The sequence below is a fragment of the Sapajus apella genome, unplaced genomic scaffold, assembly GCF_009761245.1.
Source record: "Sapajus apella isolate SASKATOON/1434 unplaced genomic scaffold, GSC_monkey_1.0 scaffold71, whole genome shotgun sequence".
NCBI classification, from domain to species: domain Eukaryota; kingdom Metazoa; phylum Chordata; class Mammalia; order Primates; family Cebidae; genus Sapajus; species Sapajus apella.
In genome coordinates, this window is record NW_022437011.1 from 7,532,857 (window position 1) to 7,552,286 (window position 19,430).

The 19,430-nt window shown below is 41.7% G+C and overlaps 1 protein-coding gene across 6 annotated transcripts in view; it reads right to left on the reverse strand.

The window, feature by feature from the left end:
• KLHL3 (kelch like family member 3) overlaps positions 1-19,130 on the reverse strand; it is a 122,844-nt gene extending 103,714 nt beyond the window's left edge. The window contains exons 1-2 of one of the 6 annotated variants that reach the window (XM_032250508.1): positions 19,109-19,130; positions 1,686-1,805 (exon numbers count right to left, since the gene is read on the reverse strand). In XM_032250508.1, coding sequence (XP_032106399.1) covers positions 1,686-1,780 — 95 coding nt within the window. In that variant the 5' untranslated portion in view covers positions 1,781-1,805; positions 19,109-19,130. Of the gene's footprint in view, positions 1-1,685; positions 1,806-16,584; positions 18,190-19,108 lie in introns of those variants that run through there. The other 5 variants (XM_032250513.1, XM_032250511.1, XM_032250507.1 and 2 more) reach the window with 5 other exon arrangements.
• Between the last annotated feature and the right edge of the window lie 300 nt (positions 19,131-19,430).

A 19,430-nucleotide genomic window follows, 5' to 3' on the forward strand; every position in this document is an offset into this window, starting at 1 on the left:
AGGAGAGGAGAGGAGAGGAGAGGAGAGGAGAGGAGAGGAGAGGAGAGGAGAGGAGAAGAGACGCTAGTAATAATAGAAAGTAGAGGTTCAGGGAATCTTGTGTGCACATCTATTTCCTAAGTTCTCCCTTTCAGCATCACTAGAGTTGACTATATCAGGCAAAACAAGGCCTGGTGAAAGACTCTTGAATCATACAGAGGACACAAGCCATACTCAAAAGAACTAAATGAGGAATTTCAATAGTGTCTAGGGAACACAAGAAAAATTCTTCTGTAACAAGAGAATCATGCCCACAAGCATGGACCTCAGTACCGCCCAAAGACTAAAACAGCTATGGGCAGAGCTTCCAGGAAATCTGGCAGGAGGCCTAATAAAAATTGGGCAGTGGAGCATAAGACAAATTTAATTTAACTTGGTTATTAATGCCAGAGACTGGGCCCTGTAGAAAGGAGAAATAAGAAAGCAAACATAGAATCAGATAGAATTTTGTTTAAAAGTAGTTCAACTCCACACTCAACACACACTTCTTTGGCTATGTGCCATCTTCTCTGCCTGGAAGGCTTCTCCCTATCCCCACTACTCTTTTCTCTAACTCTTATTTGTCCTTCAAAATTCAGTTCAAGCATCAACTCTCTTCTCGAAAGTTCCCACCTGTCATGCTTGCTTCTGAAGCCCTCTTTAAGAAACAAATGATTACCGCATACCTACCACCTGTCAGGCACTGGATGCACTCCTCTATCATGATACATATTTCTACTATAGAAAGATTATTTTCATTGACCTATTTATATTTTTTAATTTGTACCCCATTGACCCACTCCAGGGCTCACCCCGTGCCTCTGGGCATCTTTGGTGAATGAATAGAAAAAGCTCCTATGAAGTGCCAGGTGCTAGAGATAAAAATTACTCAAAAGTTGCCTCTGCCCTCAAAGAGCTCATGAACTACAGAGAAAAGGTGAAATCAACAATTACATCTCACAACAGGATGAAGTATGCAGTAAATAAAGGCATGGGCAAAGGAAGCTTCTGAGCTCTCTGGTAAGGAAGAGAGTGTGTGCTCAGGCTTTGTGTAGAAAAACATGTACAGAAACACATGTTCAGAGCCCTGAAGCTGCCTTGCAACAAGCTTGTCAAACATGCACGTTGGCCTTACAAATAGCATGCATAGCCCTCACTATTAGCTCAGAGAGGATGAGTATATTCACATTTCATTTCTCTCTTTACATTTAAGGAGCCAGGTATTCTTCCATTCATGTGGTTGTCTTGCCAACCTAAGTTTAGACCAGTGAAAGGGAGAGTGAAACCAGAAGAAAATACGTGACATCCACCACAGTCTTTAATCTGCAATTGTGTGTGGGTGTTGCAATCATTCTATTATTGGTTTTCAAGCAGCTCGTTCTGTTGGAAATCAAGTTTATGAACAGACTTGCTGTAACTATAAAGGATTTTTCCCCTGTGATTAATCATTAAAATGATAGGTGTTAAATACATACAAAGGAAAGACAGTTTTCTGGCAAAGCCATTCTGTCTCAACCAGACTTTGAAAGGGAAAACCAAGTGACTGAGAGTGGGTGGGAAGAGTCAGAATTCCCTAGGTGGTCGTGTTCTGACTTCTGTTCTAAATCCTCAATGAAGCTCATGGACAAGTTCCTTCTGAAAGGGCAGAGACAAGATAGAAAAAGTACCTCCGCAGTTCATTCATAACCTTGAATGCTTTCCCCATGTGGGCGGGGTTGACAGTGATCGTCCTCTGGTTCTTCTCATCATCCCCAGCCTGCATCAGAGTCTGGGGGCTCAGCTTGATGCTGTGAACAGGAAGGAAGAGGGAGGGAAAGAGAATCACACATTGGTAAACCCATTCATTCAACTGCCAAAAGCCCATGCATTTACCCACCCACCAGAGGCATCTGTCAGCCTGTTCTCACACAGACCCAGTAGGAAAGACAATGTACTGGGAATTTCTTCAGATCTTCCAATGCAGGTCATAGCTCAGCTTCTTCCACCAAGTACTGTGTGATTTTGTATGACGTCCTTATTCTCCATCTCTCCATCCTGAAAATTGAAGGGGACTAAGTACTCTATCACTCACTTCACAGGGTTGTTTGTTCATTCAACAAGCATTTACTGGAGGCTACTATGTGCCAGGCACTGCATTTAGATTCAAGGGAAACAAAACAATAAACAAAGCCACCGTCACTGCCCTCACGAAGCTTAGAGTTCAGTAGGGGAGAATGCCAGGTAAATATTTATATAGGATTTACAGAAGCACAGGGGATGGCCAACTCGGTCCAGCTATGAAAAGCTTCCTAGAATCTGAGACCTGAGGAAAAAGCAGAAATCGAGCCACGTAAAGAGAAAGAAGAATAGTATTCCAGGCAGAGGAAACAATATGCACAAGGACCTGGAGGAGAAAAAGAGCAAAGTGTGTTCAAAGCACTGGTAGTTCAGTAAAACTAAAGGAGAGCACAAGAAAGAATATCAAGAGAAAAAACTAGAAGACTGGGCAGTCTTGTAAGTGTCACATAAGCAGAACTAAGAAGTTTGGATTTCTTTCTGAAATAATGACAAGCCATCAAAGGGTTTTAAACAGAGAAGTAGGGCAGAAAGCAGGTAAACAAATCTGTGCTTTAGAAAAATCACATTGGCTACATTCCAGGAAGCAGTGGAACAACAGCAAAAGCTTATGGGAATCTGCAATCCCATAGAAAGACAAAGGATTATAAGCATTGTGAAGGAAAGGCTATCTGTGTAGGCTGAGTAAGTAGTAACTAGCAAGAGTCAACCATTGTCTCAAGGCCTTCTGTACTAAAATCAAGAGTCCAGGATATGGTGTCTCTTGCCTGTAGTCCCAGCTACTCCGGAGGCCGAAGTAGGAGGACTGCTTAAGCCCAGGAGTTTCATGCTGTTGCACCCCGCAACAGCGCAAGGCTCTGTCTCTTGAAAAAAATGAAAGAGAGAGACAAAATACTCAAATCCCTGCGGGGTTCCAGCTAGTTACCCAACTACTCCTGAGCAACATCTTTCAACTTTATGGAAAGTGGAAAGAAGGAATCAAAAGAATGAACAAGGAAAGGTCTTTCTCCCCAAATTGGTGAAACTATTCAGCTCCCAGGTCAAGCGTGAGACCTTGGCATTATCTGTCTGAACTAGGCTAAGCTCTGGTTTGCTACTAGGAAAACAGAACCTTCTCCACTTGTGTAGATTTGGGGACCCATAGTTCACTCCAACTTTAGGACAATCAGGGTACTCTCCTTTGATTTTCCCTAGTGAGCCTCTATCCATGCCACCACTTAACTTTGCAAACTGGCTAGAGAAAGAGGCCTCTTTGATTCAGAGTACATTTTGGAGGCCTGAGAATCACTATAGATCTCACACTGGGATTCATAACTATTAGAACATTCCAATACAACCAGCGTGGCAGTCCCACAGCTTGTCTGACCATTACAGACTCCCTTTTTGGCTCTCTTCCCCACGGTCAGTTCATCATACAAATGTAAGCCATGGGTATCTGAACTTTGGAACTGTTTGGATTCTGCATACAAGGAAGTTAGCTGAACAGAGGAAGATAGGCGCAAAGGAGGATGCTTAGAGTTGTGTGTTTAAGCAGGTACAGAAAACCTCCAGCCAGAAAATGTGATCAGAGAGGGGAAGCAACCAGCCAAGATGAAAATTTTCCTCAAAAGATGAGAAATTCCATAATCATTATTTATTTTATAGTGTCTCTCTTTACCAGAAAGCTAGAAAAATATTAACTTCTATTTTCTACTAAAGGTTTAACATTTCTGCTTTGGCATTCAAGCCCCTATTTTATCTGAAACTGATTTTTTTTTTCTTTTTTTGAGATAATTTCACTCTGTTATCCAGCCTGGAGTGCAGATCTCGGCTCAACCTCTGCCTCCTGGATTCAAGAGATTCTCGTGCCTTAGCCTCTCAAGTAGCTGGGATTACAGGTGTGCACCATCACACCCAGCTAATTTTTGTACTTTTAGTAGAGATAGGGAGTTTCATCATGTTAGTCAGGCTGCTCTCTAACTACTGGCCTCAAGTGATCTGCTCACTTCAGCCCTCCAAAGTGCTGCTATTACAGGCATGGGCCACTATGCCAGGCCCTGATACTGATATTTATGTCAGGATGTGAAACAGGGATCTAAATTTCTCCATAAGTTCCATGTACTTAATACTTTTTATTTTTCCCACGCATCTGTCATGCCACCTTAGGTCACATATTAAAGTTTCAGATATACAGAGATTAATTTCTTGACTTACTAAACTATTCCACTGGTCAGTTTGTCTGTCTCTGTACCAATACCACATGATTTCTGTAGCTTTATAATAAGGTCTAATATCTGAAAAGGAAAGTCCCCAATCCTATTATTATTTTTGAGAAGTATCTTGACACCTTGTCAAATTCCAAAAAAACTCAAATGAAATTTTGATAAAAACTGCATTGAACTTGTAAATCAATTTGGAAAGAACCATGACTTTTCTGATATTATACCATCCTATCTATGAACATAGGATATCGCTCCATGTATTTACATCGTCTTTACTGTCACTCAAACTTTTAGATTTTTCTGTATGAAGACCTTACACGTTTGATTAGATTTATTCCTAAGTATTTTATCATTTTTATTGCTCTTTTGTAATAGAAATGATGTATCTTTAAATTATATTTTCTGACTGTTATTGTTTATAAAATGCCATTAATTTTTGCAAATTGATCATATATCCAGCCATTACCAATGTTCCTATTATTCCTATTTGTACATAGATTAAATTAGGTGTCCTATGTAGAAGAGTCATATTATCTGCATATAATGCTAGAGATTTTTCTCCTATCAAATTCTTAGGACTCTCATTTCTTTTTTGAAAAAAGTTTGCATGGGCTAGGATGGCTACACAATGTCAAACAGAAAGGATGCTAATGAATAGTATTGTCATATTCCTGCTTTTAAATATGTTTCTAATGTTCACCCATTATGTATGTTTGTTATAGGATTTTTACAAATGCTTTCTGTCAGGTTAAGAAAATTCCCTTCTATTTTTATTAAGAGTTTTTAAGTCATAAAGTTATGCTAAATTTTATAAAATGTATTTGTGTATCTAATGAGATGTTCATATGGGTTTTTTCCTTTATTCTTGTAATATGATGAATGACACATTTGTTTTCTAATACTAAACCATACTTGCATTCTTAGGATAAATCTATAACCTGTAAAATACTCTACAAGTATTCATTATAAATGTTGTCTTCAAACTGTGGAGAGACTTAAAAGCCAGGATGAGAAAGCATACTTTAGTATAGATCAGAAAGCCACTGAAGGTTCTTGACAGGTAACTAATAAGATTAAAGCATGAAAAAACCTAGTGAACAGATATCATTAGCTTCACTCCAAAGATATGCAACAGGTATAAACCAAAAAGAACCATTTTAGAAGCGCTGACACAATCTCCAGTGTAGCTAGTTAACAGGAAAGCTCACTCTTCTGGTATATTGCTCATTGCACTTTCCAGAATGGCCCAGTAATGATATATCCCTATTAATACAATATTGTGTTTACCAAAAGGTCTCAAACATAGATTGCCTATTAGGAGAGGATTAATGTTCAACAAAATATAATTCACACTAGAGCCTCCCTGAAAGAGCAAGTAACTTGCTGACAACCATAGGACTGGCTAGGGAAAGACAACAGTGTCCCCCTATCCATCCAGAGCCCTTTCCACTCTTGATGCAGAGGCAAGGCTTGACATCTGAAGGAACCCAAGGTTCCTTTTTTCCCCTGCTCCTCCATGAAAAGATACTGGAAGTTTAGAGAAGGCTCTGAGTCCCTGGTCTCAGGAAGGTACAAGCTTCTTGGCAACTCATTAACCTTGCAGAGAACAAGAAATTAAGAAAAGAACATCTGAGGGCTCAGAGAAGTTTAAAAAAAAATCTTTATGAAATTACGTCAATAATAAGTAATAGAGATGGGATCTGAGTTTACATGTCCTGTACTTGAAGCTTACAACCTATACCCTCCAGCAATATAGTACATAAATGCACACACACATATATATATGTCTCAACCTATGGTCACATGCCCAGGCACAGAGTTGCCAGATCTTACCATTTCATCTCCTAAACCTTTTTCCCTCCATTCATACCAGATCTTAACTACTTAGACCCCAACAGATTGCCCCATCCACACCCTATCAAGTCCTAATCCTAAGTATTCTCAATTCTTATTCCCAAATAAGGCTAGTGGATCCCCTCTCCTCATCTGTGAAACGCAGACCACCCTAAGGTATATTCCTACTATCTTGTTCAAGAATAATACTGTACCATACTTTTCACCCTACCCAGACCCAACCAAAATCACACACACACACACACACACACACACACACACACACAAACACACACACACTTTTTCAGGCAGACTCAGCCACAAGATGTTTTCTGTTGAAAAGCATTTCACAGTAAATGCCCTTACTCTAAGCACAAAATGGTTGATTTCTCCAAGAGCAAAAACTGGCCTCAGCCTCTACTAAAAACCATAGTCAATGTTAATTTATATGTGCCCCTCCCACCAGACCTGCAGCTCAAACTGCTAAACAAAGGAATCTTTATGTGTATCCCAACGTCCAGGATTCCAGCAACATTCAAGTTGAGCAGCCATATTTAAGATTAAAATGGGTCAACAATCATAGATATAGTGAGAAAGTATGGGCCAGGCAGAATCTTCCCTCTTTGCTATAGAAATATACAGATATGATCATCTAAGCCATTTTCTAGATAAGCTGCAGGAGAATGAGAACACATGAATCTAGTCAACTTTGTCAAAGCACCAGATATCTGGCTCAATACTTATTAATTTCCACACTGCCCTGTTACTAGCAAACATGCTTGTATGAACCACCAGTGGTGCCATGATGAATCCACTGCAGTGGATGATTCCTTCAACAGCCCACAGAAAGGATGTTGCAAATTGGCTCCGACTTACCTCACACTCAACAGATACCCACTGACCCCATTCAGGAAGACATACAATGAGACAGTCAAGCTTCATAGCCGTAGGTATAGATACAGCTGGCCCTTCTTTCCTGGGCTTTCTGCTTCTCTTTCCCCTGACTTAGACTATTACAGTGGCCTCCCACCTGCTGTTTCCCACTGTAGATGCTCTCCCTCCAAGTACTTCCTGTACACCATTGCCAAACTGATCCTTCTAAAAGGTCATCTGACTATGACTTTCAGATCCTTACTATACATAGGTCTCTTCAGGGGCTGTGAGGTTTATGAGCTGAAGCTTCAGTCACAGCCCTTTGTTCTATATGTTAGGTATCCATATAAAATTTCCTTTCAAAGGACTCTATAGCTAAGCTGAAAAATCATCAGTCCACAGGATAAAGTCATGATTCTTGCCTAATATCCAAGGACCTCCTTGACCTGGATTGAACCTAAATGCCAGCCTTACCTCTCTCACTTACTCAGATATTTACTGAGTACCTATTATGTGCCAACCATTCACTGCAGCCACCTAGATTTCCCTTCTCTTTCCCTGTATCATAATCTAAATATCTGTTCTTCAAGGATTAGTTAAGCTTTGCCTCCTCTGTGAAGCCCTCAGGATACTTCAGTTCTAAGTGATCTCTTCCTTCTCTGAATTCCTGTAGTATTTCTGGCCTGTAACTCAACTGGCACATAGAATTCTGCCTTGTGCCTGATTGCTTTTTCATGGTACAAATCCAACCACCTACCCACCTCACGCTAGATTCAATATACCTGAAAGGCAAGGAACATGTTTCTGAGGACTCTTTGTATGGCATAGCCTGCCCAGCATGGCGCCATGCCCACAGTAGGTCCTCAATACATATTTGTTATCTGAACTCTACCTGAAAAACCCTTTACTTGTCTTTACAAGTGCTAGATGGTAGAGCAGAAGGGGACAGTCTGACCAACACTTTCTTTTTAAATGAAAGTAGACTTGGCTTTCACAGTTAAAATATAAATATACACAAAATAGTAATTATAAAAGTTACAAATAAAAATATATAACCTCTAAAAATTCGGCCCCCTTTTAGCACACCACCTTCCAAAGCCTTCTTTCCTGCCCTCCTCTATCCTCTAAATGCCAGATCCACATATCCAATGTCTTATTTGACTCCCCTACTTAGATTTTACACAGGTAACTCCTGCTTATCCAAAATTTATGTTCCCCACCCTCCCTCAAGCCTGCTACTTTTTCTGTATTCTCTATCTCAGAGGCATAACCAATCACCCGATCACCTATCCAAGCTAAAAACTGGAGTGTCATCCTTGATATCTTCCTCCCTCTCTCACTCATCACGTACAGCCATAAATCATATCAATCCTGTCTGTTAATATCTCTGCACCGCATTTCCTTCTCACTTTCACTACCACTACAACCCCACTGCAGGCCATCACGGTCTCTTGCCAGGATTATTATAATAGCCTACTCCCAGACTCCAAAGGGACGTTTCCAGAATGTCAGTGTGTTCAAGGCATGCTCTACGTGAAGCCTCACTGATTCCTCACTGCATTCAGAATAAATCTCAGAGACGTAGCCTGGCCCTTAATCCCATCGTTGCCCTGAAGACTTCTCATTATTGTAGTACTAAAATTTTACTTGCAATAGCCAAAATACACTAGGCTCTCTGCCTTGTGAAGTTTCGTCTGAAGAAAACTATTCTATTCTATTCCCCACTCACTCTCCCCTGTGTCTCGCTAGTTCCTACCAGCCTTTAAGCCGCTTGCTGGAAGCTTTCCATCTCATACTCCACTACTCACTATATTAGTGAAAATCTAGTGGGAAACTAGGTTAGTTTCCCCTCTTCTGTATTCCCACAGTACTCTGTGCTTCCTTCTGTATTATATTCTAATTACCTCTTACTTATCTGTCTCCTCCACGACACCGTGTGTGCTGGTAAATGTTTAACAGTGGTTGGCAGGAAAGGAGTCCTGATTTGTAATATTTGCCAATTTCCAGAGTGTCAGTACTCCCACCATGGCAGATTTTAAGCTACCAATGTGATGCCACCGAACATGAGATTTGGGAAGAGATGTGCAACAGCACACCATTATATCACTGTATAGTATTTCTACAGCAAGATACAGTAGACATAACCTCAAAGCCCTAGAAGATTATAGTGAAAATAATTAGAAAGTGATGAGTTTGGGGTATTTATGACTTTCATTTTTAATACAATTTATGTTACATAATTTATTAATAATGGCCATATTTAATAATTGACTCACAAAATTCCTGAAAACTTAACGAACAGCTTTTGCAAGTGATGAGTGCTGACTCCAGCACATCATTGCCCACTCTAGATTGTGAGCTCCATGAGAACCAAGACGGTATCTTAGTTGCCTCTGAATTCTTAGCTTTTGTCACATGATAGGTACTCTAAATGATTATTGAGTAAATTAATGGATAGATAAGTAAATTAGGTACAACTATTGACCACTGCAGCATTCCTCACTCCCCCTCAATAATGATGGCTTTGTCCCCCTCAACTTCCTCTCCTTATCCCCTCCACCCCGCATTTGGAGAGGACTACTTTCTTAGGCAGCCCGGTTCCCTGCATTGATGACACAGCATCAGGAGGATGGGGGTGAGAGAAAACCAGCAACAACTGGCGAAGAGGGAAGAAAGGGAGATGGGTTGCTGCTTATTGTGTCTGTTCTTAGATTCTTTCTATTGCTGAGGAGGCAGTGAATGGAATGGAAAGAATACTAAAAAAACATGCCAGAAAGGCAGGAGATAGTCTCCAAGCAGGCTGATCGTACAGAAATGTTTGGGGGAATCTAATAAATGGGGTGCTCCAAGTGATGAAAACTCATGGACACAAAGAAGGGAACAACAGACACTAGGGCCTACTTGCAGATGGAGGATGTGTGGAGGGAGAGGAGCAGAACGAAGAACTATTGGGTACCTGGTTGATGACAGGTACTAATCTCTACCACAAACCTCTGTGACACAAGTTTACCTCTGTAACAAACCCACACGTGTATCCCTGAACCTAAAATAAAAGTTTTTTAAAAAAAGAAAAAACAAATGAGGAGCTCCAGAACATCCCGGGTGTGTGAGAATGTAGAGGGAAGGAAAGGGGAGTCTGAGAAATGCTGCTAAAAGTTACGATCTGTTTCACCTCTACAGGTCTCCAAGAGAAGCAAATAAAATTCAGAAGTCATGGGCTGACACTGGCCCCATACAAGGGGCTGATGCATATTATGTTCAAGCTAGAGATGAGATGGAATAAAGAGGCAAAGCCACCCAACGAAGGCAAAACAACTCTGAGTCAGAGAAAAGCTGGGCTGAATGCATTAAAAACTCTCAACAAAGAAAGTATCATTTAGAAAGGAATAACCAAAAACTATAAATCAGACCGAGAAGAAAGCACCTGGTTGACCCATCGCACTCTGTCTAGGAAAGTGGTTTAGTCATCACATGTTGTCAGCTGGTTCAGCCTCAGGTCAGATCCCCGTGGTGGAGCTTAAAGCCTATAAATACTCCATTGCCATCACTCAGTCCCTAGTTTACTCTTCAGCCTTTTGACCAGTTTGGCCTCCCATGGCTGTCCTTCAGAGAGACAGAAAGTGGTTGCAGACCCTCAGGAATATCTTGCCAATAATATTTTACTGCAAATCAATAAACACATGACATGTTGACTACTGTACTTTAGGTTCTCATGAGTTCATCGGCATGACTCTGGTTCTCCAACTCTGGGCAGCAATGGGACCTAACTAGATAGCGTTTCTGAACCCCAGGCATTCTGGTCAAACTGCAGATCTATTAAGTATCCCAATCCTAAAGTTCAAGACCAAAAATGACCAAACTTAGATTTCTACTTCTGGATTAATGAAGAACCTGACCTTGGTGGTGCAGTCCATCATGAAGTACCATTTACACACAGGCTACCAGAGAGCCCCATATTCTTCATCCTCTCTTAGCAGTTCCACCTCAATTCGGAGCATTAACCTGAATCCCTGTAATAGCCCACATGGACACATAGAACATGGAAGGTACAGATCAAGTTAACACTTCCTGAAAGTTGAGGATATGTTAAAGTACCTTGCCTCCATTATCTCATTTTATCTTCAGAACAACCCAGTATTATGTCTTAAGGCACAGAGATAAAATTTGTCAAAAGTCCCACATAACTAGTAAGTGCAGAACTGGCAGTGAAACCCAGGTCTACCTGACTCCAAGGTCCACTGACTCAGGATAATGTCCATACCCCATCAGGCCAAGGGGGGCACAACCCCTCATGTCCCACTCTCTGACATTCTTCCTTATGTGGCCAAACCAAGCCAGATGAAAAACGACTAAATCTCCTAGGACCTGTGATATAGCACTACTTCACTTCTGATTACGGGAAATTGCAGTATGTATTGGAGTCAGTGTTATTAATTGTACTGAACTTGGAGTTTCCATACTGGAGGCTTCACACAAGCCAATCATGATTGAACAAAGCTGGTCAGCAGCTACTCTCATTCCTGTAACATGTTCCTTCATAAACGAGCTCGAGAACAGATATGTTACTAATCACATTCCTAAAAGCCCAAGTCACCGGCTGCTTTCTTCAGAACTCAAGGGTAAAACTCTTAGGTGGGCTGTGTAAAACTGTAAAACATTTTACACAGACAGATAGAATTAGACAACAAGAGAGAAAGACTAAAAGAAAACACGCTCCTCATTATGTGGCATTTTGGAAGGCAAGCTTATGTTTGGTTTGAATAGGAGAGCTGAGCCTTTGCATGCATGTGTTTTTGGTAGTGGCTACAATATACTATCATAAGTGGAAAAGAAAAGTCCAGGAAAGTTGTGCTAAGACTCTAAAAATCCTCATAAATTATAAAAAGTTATATGCCTGAGAGGCATTGAACTTATTTAACAGAAAAAAAAAATCTACCAACACATGTTCAAGCTGTTTTTTACATGGTTTATTAATGCTCTATTCCATTTAACCTAGTGTGAGCATTCATCCAGAAATTGAAAAAAAAAATTAGGTCAGTTCTATGATGGCAAATTTTATCAAATAAAGCACTTGCTTTAGGAAAACTTACACAAAAATTTTCTTGTCCAGATCTGTCTTACCAATTTAAAACTTAGCAAGCAAAATCCTAAAAATCCAAATCTGGGTATAGGGAAATCAATAGGTTTCTTTCCCTGACTTTGTTTTTGCAGTTGAAAACCTTACTTCGCCAAAAAAGTATTTCCAAAATGGAAAAATTTGGTTTCAATTATCATGGTTGAAATGCATGCACATCTGCTTCAGGTAGCAGTGATGCCAAAACTTTTTACAGAATTTTCTATCCCTCATTTCTAATGCTGGAAGAGGCCTTAGTGACTGGCCACTGGGAACAGAAAAAAGGCTCGGTTGCTCAAACTTGCTCTTTCCAGGGTCTTGCCAGCATTTAACGTGACATTGCAAAACTCAACATTTAAAGAGCACTGGCTTTCTAAGTCTTGTCTCCTCAGAAAATATTCTGTATCTGTCTTTCCTGGATCAAGCGAAAATAGATGAGCTCCTTTGGCTCAGAAGCTTCCTGAGGTCCAGGAACAGTCTCTTCTTCATAAATACCAGTCAGTAAAAACCATCCTCTGAGGTACCTCACACAAAATCATGACATAGTGCCTGGTACATGGTGACCCTCTCAAGCAGGGGCATCCCTGTGCTTCGATGAAGAAAATAACCACAATTTTAAGAAAAATAGACAATCAACTTCCCCTTTTTATGATGCTTCTTCCAAAGCTGTGGCGCTCTGTAACTTTCAGATCTGCCAGTCTGGGCCTAAATTTGTTTTTATTGTGGTAAAATAGAGGTAACATAAAATTTACAATTTTAACCATTTTTAAGTGCACAGTTCAGCCACATTAAGCACAGTCATACTGTTGTATAACCATCACCACCATCCTTCTCCAGAATTCTTTCATCTTCCCAAACTGAAACTCTCTACCCATTAAACAATAACTTCCCCATTCCTCCCTCCCTCCAGCACCTGGCAACCATTTTACTTTCTGTCTCTATGAATCTTACTAACCATTTATGTTGAAATTTTATTTTAACCTATCCACAAGGCTGATTTCCAGAACTGAAATAAAATCTCAACTGCGAGGGCAACTGCCATTTTTTATATCTATCTTCTCTACATACACACTCACACAGACACAATTTATCATTGTAGTAGCTAAGAGACAGAGAGCCTTTCCCTTGGGAAAACAGAAGACAAAATCATCTTCCTCTGACTGGTCAAGCCACAGTGATCCTCCCATGGAGAGAACTGGGGAAGTTCCCTCATCATAAGGTCCAGGAGAGACATGGAAATCTTGAAAGATACAGCAAAGGATAGTGCAAACTCACAAGTTCTTCTTAAGAGTTTGGCATGAACAAACATGTATCCAGCCCATGGTTCCAAACCACTGAGGCAACTAGATGCCACAGGTTGTCTATAAAAAGGAAGATTAAAGTAGATCTTGGTGAAACCTAAAAGAAGAAATGCCAAGCCCTATGAGGTAACTTACTATAAGGAGATAGTTTTAGGTAAGAAGCAAGATGATGGCCTGATAAGCTACCTCATTTCCTCATGGAAATGGTTCGATATAATCTGTTTTGGATGACAAACAGAAAGAGGCCCTAAAATATGCTTTGGTAAGTAACCCAGCAGTGAGGCACAGGGTACAACATAGCAATAGGCAGATACCAATGATAATTGGTATCTACTGAGGAGATGGTAACTACCATCTACTGGGTACTTACTCTGTGCCAAAAAAAAAAAACTTTACTAGGTACCTAACACATATGGTATCATTTAATCCTCACAACTCTAAAAGTATAAGTACTGTTATTATTGCCCTTACACAGAAGAGAAAAATTAATTCTGAAAAAAATGTGGCACACTCAAGGTCACATTGTAAAGTAGATTCACCACAAGGTCTATGTTACTCCAAAGCCCATGCTTTTAATTAATAGCTTTTAAAGGTAGGAAGTATTTTCATGCTTTCATAGCAAAGAAAAAAAATGTTAATTAGCAATCTCTTGGTTGAAAATTTGTAATGCTTAAAAACAGCCAGCCCCAATTAAGATTCAGCAGGTTAAGTGTGGAATAAGCACCAGATTCAGGATCCCTCCAGTCTCTGGAGGTTGGCATGTGATCCTAGGCAAGTCACTCAGCTTCTCTAGACCTCAATTTCCCAGGGAACTTGTAAAACAAGGCTACTACCCTCTGTTCTCCCCCTACCTCAAAGCATTCCATGGAGTCAATTACCTGTGCTAAGATAATAAGGCTGATATCCAAAGATGAACTTATTGGCCAAAGGTTTCAATCTCTTCTCTCACCAACTTTCTTTTTAGTTATCAGAGCCTCACACAAAAGTTATTAGTTAATCAGCTAATAACTATTCAGCACCTGCTATGTGTGTACCCACACAGTAGTCAATGGGGGTATTTAGAAGTACAAGGCATCATCCTTGCCCTTGAGGACCTGTCTCCAAGTTTGGGGACTGGTAAAATACATGAAATAAAAGCACCAAAAAATCTTGTGGGCCTATTATTCAGTGTCCAACTATGAGAGACCAACTAGAGGTATTAGAATTCAGAAGAACATCAGCCAGGACTAGAAAAGCTGACTTTCCAAGATAAAGTAGAATTTTAGAATAACCTTGATAGATAATTTTTGCAAAAGAAGAAGGGAAAGACAGCCAGCAAAAGGAACTCTGGGAGCTAAGGATATAAAGCTAGATGATATAATGTATAGGACGGGTGATCACGAAAGAGACCAACAGAATTCTTAGTGGGTATAGGAGTGAGTGTGGGAGTGGTGAAAGGAGTCAGAGTTCAGAAGACTTGAATGCCTGGCATAGTAATCTGGACTTGGAGCAGAAACAAAAGATATGACCTGGGTGACATGGTGAACACTGGAAGCTGCTCAGTCTGGATTTCTTGTCTACTGTCTGCCTTCAGCAGAGAAAAGGTACATGAACATGTGTAACCTGCTGTTCTAAAGTCATAAACATCAGCCATCCCATCTGAGAGGCACCTGGACAGGGGCAGGGACTCATTACATTTCTGAACTGGGAACACAGTGCCCAAAACTGATCCACTGCTGGTAGTCTCACACTGACATCTCAACCCCATTTACACCACAGGTCAAACAAATAGCCATGACCAGAATCTCTAAACCTCCATCACATCAACCCCATTCTCTGCCACCTACCAGACCAATGGGACGCTGTTTGGGGGACCAAAGACATTGCTCATCTCTGCCCCCACCTAGAGAAACAGCCCTTCATGTTCTGCTGCCCAGCAGGCCACATGGAGTTCAACACTAAGTTCCAATTGCAAAGAGCACCCAGAAAGAGAATGCACCAGCAGCACAGTTCCCAGGGCCTCTTCAGACAGGAGGATGAGATGACACCCAACCATCAGACCAGTTCTAATGGGGTCTAGAGATGTTTAATGACATCACTGTGCTATGTGAGATGCAGGAGTCATAACAACCCATGAAAAGGAAAGTGTTCATTGAGAAACTCTCTAGTGTTAACCTAGTTGAGCCTGTTTTTGTTAACCAGATGGTTACTGTCTGCACCAAACTGGCAACTTGAACCAGCAGACTTCCCCTCAGTTGCGCAATTCCATGGCCAGACCCCTCCCTGCAGTCTTCTCTCCTCAGACAAAATGACAAGCCCTGTACGCTCTACCAGCTGCACACTGAAGAATGAAGAGGTTGGCACTCAGGAGATATTTTACTTCATAGACAGGGGATGTCGCCTCTGCACTGCACTGAGCACCTTCACAACAAAAGATTCAGATCTTCAGATAACAATTTTAAAATTTAGGCACATGTGCCTGCCAGGAAATAAACCCTTGCTAGTTAGATCCAGCTCAACAAAGAACTTAAAATCTCTTCTGCTGGTACCTATTTCAAAAGAAATCCCTGATGAAAGCAGCACAGACCTTCATGCATCACTCATAAACTTTTCAATACAAATATGAAACTCAGCTCAGAGCAAGTGTCATCTGACTGGGTTTCTCTCCTTCATCCCTGAATGTGTGTGGATTCAGGCATACACAGCATGCACGCATGCACACACACACACACAGCCATCAGCATGGCATGCCTGCTGAAGATTCGAGCACTCCTGCGTGAAAATGCAAGTACACTATGTCAGGCCAGCCCCACTATGACATCAAAAACCCCCTACCAAAGAAAAAACACCCCGGGAAAGTAGCCAGGAAAGGGAAACACCTCCTTGAAACAGCCTGAGAAAGGCAATCCCGATTCAGCCTGTGGTGAAACTATTCCCGAACACTAGCCAGGAAGTCCCTTCTTTCAGGGTGCTCCGCTGCCTAGCAAACCCAGACCTGCCTTTGCGGAAGCCAGATCTCTGGAGATTCAAGCCCTGGAAGGGATAGTTTGGAAAGGGGCTTTCCTGCTCTTGCTCTGCTGCCCTTTGAGATCCATCAGTGGCTAGGTCTTCCAACACTGCCTAGCTAATGCAAACACAAAAGCTGGTGGCTGCACCGCAAGCACACATTTGCTTATGTACACACACAACACACACACTTATATATACATACCTTTCACCCTCCATTGTGTGAGGCCCAGCCAGGGTGGTAGCTGCTAAACTGTGCATGCACCCAGGGATCCTAGCTCTGTTCTTGATTCTCCCAGCAGACCAGTGGGAGATCTGATCAGCAACAGTGATTCAGCATGGCTGCAAGTGAAGCCTCCTCCCTTCTCAATCCTCCTTCCTCTGACTTACTCGTGGCAGCTTCTACCGCAAAAGCAGCAGCAGCAGAAAATGTCTTACCCAGAGCTCCCTGCAGCCCTTTCAGCTGCTAAAAGCAGCAACCTACTTGCTCCCCCTCCCCCGCAGGCTTGCTGCTCCTTGGTCTCCTAGGAACAGCGGCAGCTCCAGCAACCAAGGTGCGGTGCCACCTTTCCAGCTGCCTCTGCATCTGCCCAGGCATCCCCAGCCCAGGCGATTAGCCTGCCCCCAGGGCTCCTTCCTCCTCTGTCTAGGCTGCAAAGAATCAGGCAGTTCGTCACTAGCCCGAGAAATACCGGCCCCTACACCCTCCCCTGCCCCCACAGGCTATGAGTCTGTCAGCCTGGCCAGATTGCTGGAATGACGAGGCCCCTCTGTGGCCTGCAGTGGAGTTTATCATCCACCTGGGGAAATTCACTTGTAGGTCAGTTTATGTTCCAAATCCTCCTCCCATATTCTATAGTAGCTCTGAGTGTCTGATAGATGGAGAGGAGTTAAGGGAAAAGCACCAACAGAAATTTGAACACAGAGAGAAATTAAAAGTAAAAATTGGAAAATTAGAAATTCAGAAAAGAGAGGCAGTACAAATAGGTGAAATTGAAACAAACCCTATTTTACTGCAAGAGGCCAAAGACTATTGCAGTAAAGCTATCACAATGGATACTACCAGTTTTGTAGCACAATCCTAAAATATCTAACTAAGATCTGTCATATTGGAATTTGACTTAAGCTGTGGCTCCAACTAATAAGTCTCCCACTGAACCCCCATCTCCAGCCAAAGATCTTTCACATATTGTAATCTCCAGCTGCTGAGCTTCAATTTAGACCAATTTAACTCTCCCTGCCTGGAATGCCTTCTCCAATGCCAGTCCTTTAGTCTTTCTGGGAGGCCAGTCAAATCCCATGTCTTCATAAAACTTACTTTAATCACACCAATGACAGCCAATCACCACCAAAATAGCTACAAACCGTACTGTCCTGTATTGTCATCTCACACCTAATATACTGTCTTGGCTAATTCATTATTTATAAATCTTGTTTCCCAAACTAAAACATAATCCTGTGGAAGGCAGGAGGCCAGTCTTATCTCCTAGCCACAGAGACTTAGAGGTAACTGGAGCAATTAGCCACAAAAAGTGGTACAGAAGCTACCCTAATGCCTCAGAAAAATCAGCTGTGAGCATCTCTCTTCTGGGACCCTTCATGTCACCCCGGGGCTTTTCCAGATCTGTACTAGCACTCACTGGCTGAGGGACTTTCCTGAGTAGTGTTCTTCACACTCTGGACCTCATGCTCAGTAACTTATTCACAATATAGGATCAGACCAGACAATCTCTAGAGTCCCTTTCAGCTCCAAAATTACAGGACTCTAAAAATGTTTTAAATGGTACATTTTTCTTCTCAGAGTAATCTGTGTGATTATTTAAGAAGAAATACTTACTAGACTCTAATGTTTTATGGGGGACTTCAAGGAGGATAACATGGTGTAGGTGAAAGCACAAAGAGACTCTCAGTAAATCTAACATCCTTATAATTTTAAACTGTTAAATTTTTACTACCACAAAGCCCTGAAACCACAGAAGGAACAGAGGAACACTGAGGTGATAGAAAGCAAAAGTAACTAAAACTGTATATGGCCTCCCGAACTCAAACTAGCTACAGAGTTATTCTCAAAGATTACCTCCCCTGGCACCTGTGTTCTCTTAGATGAGACCATTACCCACACTCACTTTCTCAAGTGAGAAGAGGCCTAGATAATTTCATTTACACCCCACACAGTACTTTATCTTCACTTCTTCCTTTCACAGTACCATTCATATCTTGTTCCCTCTACGTCCCTTCCTCCTCTAATCAGCCTCGTGGCCCTGCTCCAGATATTTCCTTTTGAGGCCAATCACAGGGACCACGAAAAGGTGAACAACACAAATAAGGAAACTGAATCTCGGAATCCGTGCCAGAGTTCAGACATCCACCAGGAAGACAACTGGGTGATTCATAAAAGGGACATAAGAAAGAAATGACTCCTCCTTTGCCCATACCCACATTTACATATTCTCCATACAGGAAAGTGGGGAAATGCCACATCTAACAAACCAGACAGAAAAAAGATCAGAAAAGGATATATGCAAGGGTTGAGCATATTCAAGTTTCAAAATATAACTATTAAGAGCAAACATAAGCTGGGCGCGGTGGTTCATGCCTGTAATCCCAGCACTTTGTGAGGCCGAGGCAGGTGGATCACGAGGTCAGAAGCTCGAGACCAGCCTGGCCAAGATGGTGAAGCCCCATCTCTACCGAAAATACAAAAATTAGCCTGGCGTGGTGGTGGGCACCTGTAATCCCAGCTACTTGGGAGGCTGAGGCATAGAATTGCTTGAATCCAGGAGACGGAGTTTGCAGTGAGCTGAGATCACACCACTGCACTCCAGCCTGGGCAGAAGAGCAAGACTCCATCCCCCAACCCAAAACAAACAAACAAACAAAACAGAGGAAATATAAAACTCCTGCAAAATTTCCCTGCAACCCACTTTTGCCATGCTAACCAATATTACTATAATGTATGTGTCAAAACCATACTACTACCACCTTCATAATTTATTCACCATTCATGATTCATGGGAGGTAGGCAGAATAGAGAACACTCAGTAAAGGCCA